Here is a 12,045-nt window from a genome sequence, read left to right as displayed (position 1 = left end):
GGCTACTGGTTTTCATTCCAACCCAACTGCTTAATTAGAAACCAATAACTGCCAGTCTCGCGCCTTATTTAATTTTATGGCTTGTTAGTCTGCAATGCAAGGTTCTTATATCGTAGATTTTTTCCTCTTCAAAGATATCATCCAAATGATTTGAAGCCTGTCCCATTTCAGTCTGTCTCATTTTCTATTACATGTTTAATTAAGTCAAACAATGCATGATGAACACACACAGATGTAAATGAAAACAAACTGGATGGAGAACTGCTGGCTGTTTGTCATTTATATCTTATTCCTAATAAGGAGCCATTAACTAGTGAATGCAGCTCTTCAAGATTGAAATAAGCAATCGAGGTTGGGGAAACTGAATGAAGCATCAAAATGTCACTTAAGCAATAAGTGTTTCATCCGCAATAATTGTTTTCTCATCAAGAAACTGGGTTGGAACAAAAACCTGCAGCCACTGCAGCTCTCCAGGACCGACATTGCCCACCCCTGTCTGTCATAGCTCAACAAAGGACCATAAGGCAAGCCAGTAAACTTCTCTAAAAACTCTTTTAACCCTTTCCTATTACTGGTACATAAATAGGCAGCCGTTTTTGTAAAGCACAGGTACATTTGCAGCTGTTGGCACCGGGCGTGTGCTACTATTAGTGCAGACTGGAGAGAATGGCATATAGTCCACTGAACACAGAAGTGAAAATGGACACTTCTGGACTGTGCTCACCACATAGTTAGTGGCTCCACTTTCAATTTTATTTCCTCAAGAAGACTGAAGTATTTGGCAGATATTGTATAATAATAGTGATAATTTTTTTTTTTTTTAATTTTTGAGCTTCCCAGACACCCTAAAGATAAAATATCTCACAAAATAATTTTCCCCATAAAAACAGAAAATCCAGGGCCGAAAGGGTTAAGTGAGGTCTGGGCTATGCAAAGAAATACGGAAAAGCATATACCTTAAAACTAAAAATCAATTTAATTTCCCCAGCCCCTATATCCCCCCCCCCCCCCAAGAAATAAAGGTAATTATATTTATTGAAACCAGAACTGGATAGCTCAATCCTTAACCACCACTCCCCAGGAAAACTGAAACCATATTACACCGTGCTTCCTACAGGCTAGTTTTCCCGATGAACACCATATTAAGATCTTTGCTAAAGCTTTATCAAAGAGAACAGAGAAAGTTCTGGAGTGTCACAGCACACCAGTGTGTCTGGGTTATAATGCTATAGATCTGAAAACAGTTCGGTCATAAACCATAGCTTACCCGAATGTCTGGTCAGTCTCCTCTCTCAGAAAAGGCTGAAAACCCAAATCCAGCACAGAGAAGATGCTATGTTAGATGGTGTAGCACCTCAGAAGAGAGCCGTATGATACCTTTCAAAATAGTTTGTGTTTTAAAAGTCCACACTAGAATTTGTCAACGTATGTTTATAGCCAAGCAATCCTGAGGTTCCAGTCATGTGCATTTGTGTCATAAAAATCAACCAAAAATGTCACTCACAAACTAACATAGGAAATCCTACATAAAGAACAGAAAGTGGCCAATCCCAATTAGTGTAAATCTGAACTGTAGAGACTTGTATGGTACACGTAATTTACTGGGAATTAAAACAAAGACAAAAGGCACTTTACATTACACAGAAATAATGGCAGATTATTATAAATTTGTCAGAACTATAATCGACAATTAGGAAAAACTAAAAAAATTATATTCTCACAATGTTCTGAAGACGGCACCAGTGATAACTTCACAAAATAAATATTAAACTATGTAGCACTATGAAACTGATCACTAATTTACTTTGCAAACAACCTAGCCGTAAATTCAGTTTTTAATTTTTAAACAAAATCTAAAATGTTTCTGTGCACAGATGGACAAACAATACTTAATTATTTGCAAAGGAAGAAAACAGTAATTTCATAAAGAGCCTATAACTATATATATATATATATATATATATATATATATATATATATATATATATATATAAAAGTATAACAAAAATCTAACCAAAGCATTTTAACTTTTTTGAACATTTTAACTTTTTACTGTTTGACGGGGGCAAAATGAATACAAAACATATATAAAAGTGAATTTTTGACTCATGTTTAGCTAGGAGGAGGCAATTCATCCATCCATTTTCCAACCCGATGAATCCGAACACAGGGTCATGGGGGTCTGCTGGAGCCAATCCCAGCCAACACAGGGCACAAGGCAGGAACCAATCCAGGGCAGGGTGCCAACCCACCACAGGAGGAGGCAATTCAGTCCTTGACAATAACAAGCTTTTCATTTTGACTAACTTTTTGCTGCACATCTTCTGTAGTCTTATACTAGTTAGACCAAAACTAGAAAAAACACACAGAGGTGAGATGTCGGACATATCTCTAAATATGTCAGGTCTATTTGAAATCTTGTGATTATCACAGATCTTCAATATAAATAAAGATCTCTGTCATATGCTGCCAGATGGGAATAGGATTGCAATCATGAGCAGGGTTGGTTTACAAATGGATGAAAGGATAAAAATGACAACTTTGCGCTATTTAATTTTAAATTCTATGAGTGAGAGAGAGAGAGGTTAGGAGCACACGCTGATACAGCGCATTGCTGCACCCACCGTATGACAAATCAACTCAGGATCCCCAGATTAATTTTATGGAAATTACAAAAAAAAAAATCTTTAAAATGGGAAGCTACTGACCTCTTGTGGTGAAGGATAATAAAAGTCTGCTTCACTAGATGATTGCTCAGTTTTTCCTTTCGGACTAAAAGACTACAATGATTTATCCAAAGCAATGTAAAGACTACAAATACACTTCTTGTCATAAATGAGTGTCTAAAAGGGAGCAGCTTTGGTTTGCAAGTTTGGCAGAACTTTGTAGTACTAAGGTGTTGTACCACGTTAGCCATTATGAATGTAGTGAGAAGAATGCTGGTCTGTTCTTCTGTTGTATTGGCAAATTCATTTGTTGATGAACACAAACAATATATGGTACCTCAAAAATATATTTTTCAGGTTACAAGACAAGAAATAAAATCAGTTAAATTTTATTTTACAGACTGGCAGTGACATTCATGTCTCTGGTGACTCTTCTTATCAAGTCAAGTTGGGGAGCATGCACCGGTACAGTGCGTTGCCGCACACACTACATGACGAAACAACTCAGGATCCCAGTTGGCAACCTCCCAGGCAGTCCAGTCCCACCCTCTGGAAATGACCCTCTATCTGCCAAAGCCAGGTGTTGCGTTGGCAACCCCTTGGCCTGGTCCAGCCACTCGGGTCCCCAACAATGAGGATCTTACAAGCTGGATCACCCTGGGGGAAACGTGCCACATGGCCATAGTGCTGTAACTGACACTCCCTCACAATGCAGGTAATGTGCTTCATTTGGGACTCCATGAGCAACACAAAGTCAAACCAGCGGTACCCAAGGATTTTCCAGAAAGACACAGTACAAAAGGAGTCCAGTCTTCGTCTCAGGTCACTAGACAGCGTCCATGTCTCACAACCATATAGGAAGACAGGAAGCAACAGGACTCTAAAGACTTGGACCTTCGTCCTTTTGCAGAGATATCGGGAGTGCCACACACACCTCTCCAGCAACCGCATGACCCCCCCATGCTCTCCCAATCAGTCTACTGACTTCATAGGAAGAGTCACCAGAGACATGAATGTCACTGCCAAGGTAAGTAAACCTCTCGACTGTCGTAAACCTGTCGAGAAGTTTACTCTTCCTATGCAGTCAATAAACGGATTGGGAGAACACAGGGAGTCATGAGATCTCTGGAGAGGGGTGTGTGGCGCTCCTGATATCTACACATAAGGACGAAGGTCCAAGTCTTCAGAGTCCTGGTGCTTCCTGTTTGTGAGACATGGACGCTATCCAGTGACCTGAAACCAAGACTGCACTCCTTTGGTACTGTGTCTCTTCGGAGAGTCCTTGGGTACCGCTGGTTTGCCTTTGTGTTGCTCACGGAGTCCCAAATGAGGCACATGATCTGCATTGTGAGGGAGCATCAGTTACAGCACTATGGCCATGTGGCGCGATTCCTTGAGTGTGATCAGCTCACAGGACTCTCATTATTGGGGACCCAAGTGGCTGGACCAGGCCAAGTGGACACCCACGTAACACCTGGCTGTGGCAGAGAGAAGGCGGAGTGGTGGCTCTGAGGCTAGGGATCTGCACTGGCAATCGGAAGGTTGCCGGTTCGAATCCCGTAAATGCCAATAGGGACTCTGCTCTGTTGGGCCCTTGAGCAAGGCCCTTAACCTGTAATTGCTGAGCGCTTTGAGTAGTGAGAAAAGTGCTATATAAATGCAAAGATTAAGGTCATTTCCAGATTTTGGGCCTGGTGGGGTGAGGGGTTGCCAACCAGGATCCCGAGCGGTTTCATCGTGTGGTGGGTGTGTCAACGCGCTGTACCAGTGCATGCTCCCTGACCTGACCCGACCATCTTTCATTGTAAACACAGTTGAACATTACAGCATCTTACCCTCAATTAGCCTACAGCATAAGTTCTTAAACTATGTGACACAACCTAAGTGTTGTCTGAATTTGGGTTGTGCGGGGTCTTGATTCACCATACTTCTCAAAAGAAAAGGGTTTGCAGAGTGTTTTGCGATGGGTCACCACAGGCCGTTTAAGCAAATGCTATTGCTCCGCTACTATTCAAGGGGCCACGGGGAGGACTGCCAGTGGTGATACTCCAAGGGGGATTAAACCAACACTGGGGATGACTGTCGGCAGCGATGTTACACAGAGACAAAGACCACATACACCCAGGTTAGCTGTCAGCAGCGAGTTTAAGAGACACTGCCCTACAACATAGTTTCTGAAACAATGTGATACAAATTCTACAAGGGGGACACCCCAAACCCCCTCCTGGTCTGATGGTCATCATGGACTGGGTCTGAAAGATACTAAGAAGGGCAAGACTGGGTTGCAAGCAAAGAACAAAACAAATTTAAGAAACACTGGCCTAGAGTGAGGCTGAAACAGGTCCTAGGATCCAAGTCACCTGTTTATTAATTACATTTTCATTAACTTCAAGGTAAGCCATCTAAAGAAAGTGGCTGCACAATGCATGTCTTGAATATTCCTTGGATATATTGGTGTCTGACAACTAAATTAAACGAATCCAGCTTCCACAAACTACCGTTTGTTTTCAGTCGGCTAGATTACTGTAACGCAATCCTCTCAGGAATACCCAAAAAAGACATAAATCGTTTGCAACTAGTGCAGAATGCAGCTGCTAGAATCCTAACCAGGAAAAGAAAATCTGAGCACATTTCTCCAGTTTTGATGTCACTACACTGGTTACCTGTGTCATTCAGGGTTGACTTTAAAATTCTGCTTATGGTTTATAAAGCCTTAAATAATCTCGCCCCATCTTATATATCGGAAAGTCTGACATCTTATATTCCAAATCGCAACCTCAGATCCTCAACTGAGTGTCTCCTTAGAATTCCAAGAGCAAAACTTAAAAGAAGTGGTGAGGCGGGCGGCCTTCTGCTGTTATGCACCTAAAATCTGGAATAGCCTGCCAATAGGAATTCGCCAGGCTGATACAGTGGAGCACTTTAAAAAACTGCTAAAAACACATTACTTTAACATGGCCTTCTCATAACTTCACTGTAATTTAATCCTGATACTCTGTATATCCAATTCATTATAATAACTATTCATGGTGGCTCTAAAATCTGTACTAACCCCTACTCTCTCTTCTGTTTCCTTTTCCGGTGTCCTTTTAGTGGTGGCATCTACTCAAAGCACCGTGATGTTCCAACAGTGATGGATTAAAAGCCAGAAGTCTGCATGACCATCATCATCAAGTCCTTCCGTGAGAACCCTAATTACAAAGAGGACTATTTCATTTATGTTAGGTAGAATGCCCAGAGGGGACTGGGTGGTCTCGTGGCCTGGAACCCCTACAGATTTTATTTTTTTCTCCAGCTTTCTGGAGTTTTTTTTTTGTTTTTTCTGTCCCCCCTAATTTTAATTTCTTATTTTGTCTTTTATTTTTATTTTCTTCATTATGTAAAGCACTTTGAGCTACTTTTTGTATGAAAATGTGCTATATAAATAAATGTTGTTGTTGCTGTTGTTGTCAAAGAAGATATATGATAAACAGACGCTACCTGTGCTCAATACTAATACTATTTCAGATTCTAACATCCCTGGGTGACTAATAGCAGAATCTATAGTGTGGAGTGAAACTGAAATCAACAGTTCAAAAAAATATGAATGAAATCATTCTTAAAACTACTTAAAAAGAAGAAAATTCTATGTGTCTCTAAAAATCCCTTGGGAAATTGTCAGCTCCGGCAATGTCAAATGAAGCCGTTCAGCTCTACCAATAAAGGACTGTAATCAGAATAGAAGTTTAATGTCACTGTGTTCTGTAGAAAAATTATTTTATAAATTCACTCACATGTACAGGCCAGATTTAGCAAAGAGGGGTTCAGCATTTAGAAACGCTAGGCAAGCATTTGATGAGAGAAAGGGACAACTACAAAAATGGGCATTGTGCTATTTCTGAGTGACATGAAATTGAATCCTCTCTTTGCCTTGTTTGGAATGGCATGATTTACATAAGTAGGGGTCTGCACATGGAGAAAGGGTATAAAGCCTTGGAACATTGCCCGGCACACGTTTGAAGTCGACAGATGGATGGGAGATAACGTCATCCGATCCTGAAAATCCTTCCAGCGCAGCAACGAAAATGGCAGACTCTACACATTGGGCCACCACTCCCAAACTGGGTTCTTCTCATGGCTTCCTTTGTCTGCTATGCCGCGTAAATCATCATTAAAGAAAGCTAAGTTATTTTCTCTTATGTGATTTCTTACTGTCGTATCACTATGGGAGGGATATCACCTTTTTACATTATATCTATATAGATTCGGGTTACTTAAAACACTGCAATTACAAAAGAAATTATTCCAACCAGGGAGCTATCACCCCCTGCTGGAAATAAGGACTCCTACCAAAATTAAGATAATGTTGTATGTATATAATTGGCACTGGCTGGGATGATTACTGTAATTGCTGTCTTGTAGAATGCTCAGTTTGGAGATGTGCCACATATGTTCTGAAAAGGTGTTCTCAGGTTACACTGCACTGATGACGGGAAACAGACATGTAAACTGGGGAACATTCAATTTTTAATGCCACGAGTGACGTGAGATGTAAACCAAACATGGAACATCAACCTATTAATAATGTCGCAATTGAAAAGCATGATAGAAGAAGGCGTTAAAATTATTAGCACAGAAAGGAGGCAGAAAACCAGTTCTAGTTCTACCGTCAAGAAAACAGACCACTCTGGCCCACCTGAGGAAGTGCAGCCTAAAAACCAAATCAGGTCAGAAATTGACTGGAGGAGATCAGATATCAAAAAATTTGAGACTGGCATGTAAAGCCCTGAGTTATGTTGGAAAAAATTTTTAAAAATTAGGCAATGAGCTGAAAACAGGGATTGGTTTACAAGATAAAAAAAACACAAAACAACAATTCCTCTACTAAGTGCTATGCAGAAAGTTGAACTTTAGACGCAAGTGATTTTATTACTCAATTATTATGCTCCAAGTTGAGCGAAAAACTGAACTCTTGAACAAAGTGGTTTTATTGCTCAAGTATAATACTCCCAAATAATTAACCGATTAATGATAATAATGTTTTCACATAATAATAATAAGTATAAAAATTACAACAAATGGATGCGAAAATAGAATTAGATATGTATTTTAACCTTATGTGTTAGGGCTTATTAGACACAAAATGTAAGAGTCTTTTTCAAAAGATGTATACACTCGCTCAGCAGGAAAACTCCTGGCTGTCACAAAAGTTTGAGCAGGATGGATGGATGGATAGATAGATAGTGTAGTTGGCAGGATTAGATAGATAGATAGATAGATAGATAGATAGATAGATAGATAGATAGATAGATAGATAGATAGATAGATAGATAGATAGATAGATAGATAGATAGATAGATAGATAGACAGACAGACAGACAATTAATCCCAAGAAATAAAAACCCAATGAGATTTGAAATAAAGAGAGATCACCGTGAAGATAGAAAGGTCTGCATATCTGTGTCCTCACAGCTGAATTTTTAAAAGAATAGTATCTTCTTATGTTTTAGTTGAATTAAATAACTGAACAGTTAAAGCTGGCAATTAGGTATTAGGTATCATTTGCATTTAATCTGTTTATCTCTCTCTTTTAATATTAATTTGATCTAGACTGCTATAGGTTTCAGCCATGGGGTTTCACTGAAATGTTAAGCAGGGTGAGGGTTGTTAAATACACATCAATTAGGCAATGGCCTACAACAGGCAAACCAAACCTGTTAATTAACAACAAGTCCTGGGTGCAGTTTTGGTCTCCAGGCTACAAAAAAGGACAAAGCAGCACTAGAAAAAGGTCTAGAGAAGAGCGACTCGGCTGATTTTAGGGCTACAGGGGATGAATTATGAGGAAAGATTAAAAGAGCTGAGCCTTTACAGTTTAAGCAGACTCCCTTAAGAAGAGGCCTGAGCTACCTTGAAAGCCTGCATATTGTCATCTGTTCCGTTAGCCAATAGAAGGGGTCACTTCGGTTGAGTTTGCATTGCAGTTTAAGCAAAAGAAGATGAAGAGGAAACCTGACGGAAGTGTTTCAAATTACAAAGGGAATCAGTCCAGTGGATCGAGACAGTGACTTTAAAATGAGTTCATCAACAACACGATGACACAGTTGGAAACTTCTGAGCATTAGGAAACATTAAGAAGTTTTTCTTTGCACACAGAGACACACGGAATAAGTGACCAAGTATTGTGGTAGACAGTAGGACTTTCAAAATTAGACTTGATGTTATGTTGGAGGATTTCAGTGGAAAGGACTGAAGAGCTTTGTTGGGCTGAATGGACTATTCTTGATTAGATTGTTTGAATTTTCATTTAAAGAAAAAAAAAAATAAAATAAAACCTTAGTTATAGGTAAAATAATATAATAAATAACAATATAGGTAAAATGTAGATATATACTGTATATATTTATCTTTTATATATATATTAATTAGATCTGGTTGTTCTACTGCCACCCTTAATCATATAATATACATATAATATAATAATAATATCTGCGGTGGGCTGGCACCCTGCCCGGGATTGGTTCCTGCCTTGCGCCCTGTGTTGGCTGGGATTGGCTCCAGCAGACCCCTGTGACCCTGTGCTCGGATTTAGCAGGTTGGAAAATGGATGGATGGATAATAATAATATAATAAATAACAATATAGATAAAATGTTGATATATATTGTATATGATTATTTTTTATATATATTAATTAGGTCTGGTTGTTCTATTGCCAACCTTAATCATATTATATATAATATAATAATAATAATAAAAAATATAACAATATAGGTAAAATGTAGATATAAACTGTATGTATTTATTTTTTTTATATATTAATTAGATCTGGTTATTCTATTGCCAACCCTTAATCATATAATATACATTTAATATAGTAATAATATAATAAATAATATAACAATAATGGTAAAATGTAGATATATACTGTATATAATTATTTTGTATATATATATTAATTAGATCTGGTTGTTCTATTGCCAACCTTAATCGTATTATATATAATATGATGATAAAATAATAAATAACAAAATAGGCAAAATGTAGATATATACTGTACTGTATATATTTATTTATAAATATATTAATTAGATCTGGTTGTTCTATTGCCAACCTTAATGTATAAATATTTTAATTAGAATATCTTTTTCTGATAACAGTGAAGGTTTATTTTGCACTTTAGAGATTACATTTTTCTTAACAATACCTGGATGATTTTCTATTTTTGGTGTACTTATATTTATTAGAAATTATCATAGCAATAATTAATTATAATAATCCAAGTAAATGTGATATATCTTTGCTTTTGTTGGTTAATCTGTGGAAAGGACTTTGTGTTTGGAAGCAAATGTATGATAAGGTGCTACATAGATAAAGTTATTGTTATTATTATTAGGGTGGTTCAATAAGGAGGGCGCAATCCTGATGCTGCTCCTGGTTCAGACCTTTTCATTTTGTTTTGTAATTAAAATGGACACTCTTTGGTGCTCGAGCTTGTGTTTAATGCAACAGCTCACATTTCTAATTAGTAAATGAACAGATAAAGAAGAATTTGCCCTCACTGCTTAGTAAACCACAGACCTGCTAACTTAAGAGTCAAATGTGTTCGTTTTATGTGTATACATATTAAGCACGGTAGCCTAGTATTGTCTTGATAAACATGTACATTTTATTTGAATTGTGGCAAAAATGCATATTGTCTTTTATGGTAAGTGCATTATGGATACATGTTTCTGCATATGCTTTTTAGTTTAAAAAGGGTATGCTTTAAGGATATTGTACTCATTTTAGTATGTTCTTCTATGGTCACTGAACAATCAGCCAATTCTAGCAATATGAAATCAGTGATCAGCTCTTATAAAACCTGATTGGAGGATCCCTTACATCGGACTTATATTTAGAGACATAAAAACGAATCTGTAAAGGTGGTCTCTAATTTTTCTATTAACCTATAGGTTAGGTAAATTGGACCTAATTCACTTTTATTTGCTATGCCATTTATTAATTCTTCTTTTTATCCAATTCTAATTTGTTGTTCATTTCTAGTTATTTATATTTTGTTTGTTGAGGCATCCTCTGTATGAAAACGTCCTTTATCATAATCAGTATTGTTGGCATAGGCTGGGCACTCCCGAACACAATGCCAGCTTTGATCTGCGCACGAGTTTCGATGACGACAAGACACGCTCGGTCATGCATTCGAGCAAAACTTCCTTGTAACAAAACAAAATAGCTTTCTTGCAACACTTAATAAGTTGTTCCATTACGCAAATCAGAGTTTAACACCAAATGCTTTCCAAAATTGTGCAGATGGGCAAATCAATACATAAAGACACCCTACTGTGAGAATCGCTTGTTATTAGAAAGCCCTGGAATTAAATGTATAAAAAGCGTCTTTACTTCACTTCCTCGATGACACCATCACAAAAATCGAGCTCATAAATAAGTCGTACTGTACGTTTAATATTGAAGTGCAATCAATATCACAGGACAGGACACCCTTATACTTAAACTTCAAAGAAACTAAAAGCAGGCTCTGTACAAAAACAAAGCTGGAAGACTCGTGACAACTGTTAGGTCTTATGCAGACATCCTGGAAAAGTCTCAATTCTGCGGCTACTGACACCCTGCCGCCCCTTACACACCTGGAATACCTCTAAATATAACAAAAGCCCAAGTTACTTACAGTAATAAGCGACTACGGGGTCCCGTTTCTCATGTTCTAGAGCGGTCCGCAGGTGGTGTTGAATGGTTTTAAGCGGTGCCGGGATGGCTGCTGCCATACTTGCTGACCAATATCTCCAAAACGGCTTTGGTTTTTGTCCACCTACCGGTGCACAACAATTACAGAGCAACGCCAAAACACAATGATAGGGCTCTCTTCCGCTTCCTGGACACGACTGGGTCTGCAGGAGGATCCGTCTATTGCCATCTAGTGGCACGGCGGAGCAACCAAGTAGGGAAAGTATTGACAGAGCGCATGCGCACGGGTCGGATTTTTTTTTTTTTTTTTTTTTTTTTCCCGTCACTAACGTCCGTTGATTTTTCTGAAAATCATCTAGTCTAACTTTAAATCTTAAGAAATGTGAACTAATGCCAGTTTATGAATGCACTTTAAAATATCTGGGATTACAAATTGTCAAAGACGGGGATTTAAGTGAAAGGTTAACTATTTACAGCCCACTTGATTAATTTAACTCTAATCTTAATATTAGGTCGAGTGTATTTCACAGAAACGGAACGACTGTTCAGATGTATGTATCCAGGTCATTCGTTACCTATTTCACAAAAAATGAAACTGCTCAAATAATTAAATCAGCGTAACTTTGACTTTACTTGGTGGAGAAAAAAAAAAATATATATATATATATATATTGGGTTGGCACCCTGCCTGGAATTGG

General features: G+C 38.1%; 1 protein-coding gene across 2 annotated transcripts in view; it reads right to left on the bottom strand.

Annotated features, from left to right (window-relative positions):
* vta1 (vesicle (multivesicular body) trafficking 1) overlaps positions 1-11,547 on the bottom strand; it is a 106,432-nt gene extending 94,885 nt beyond the window's left edge. Inside the window, exon 1 of one of the 2 annotated variants that reach the window (XM_028820307.2) lies at positions 11,331-11,547. In XM_028820307.2, the coding sequence (XP_028676140.1) occupies positions 11,331-11,427 (97 nt within the window). In that variant the 5' untranslated portion in view covers positions 11,428-11,547. The remainder of the gene's footprint in view (positions 1-11,330) is intronic. The other variant, XM_028820306.2, reaches the window with a different exon arrangement.
* Between the last annotated feature and the right edge of the window lie 498 nt (positions 11,548-12,045).

The sequence above is a fragment of the Erpetoichthys calabaricus genome, chromosome 15, assembly GCF_900747795.2.
Source record: "Erpetoichthys calabaricus chromosome 15, fErpCal1.3, whole genome shotgun sequence".
NCBI lineage: Eukaryota > Metazoa > Chordata > Cladistia > Polypteriformes > Polypteridae > Erpetoichthys > Erpetoichthys calabaricus.
The sequence above is the reverse complement of the archived record's forward strand: the minus strand, read 5'-3'. Positions and strand labels throughout refer to the sequence as shown.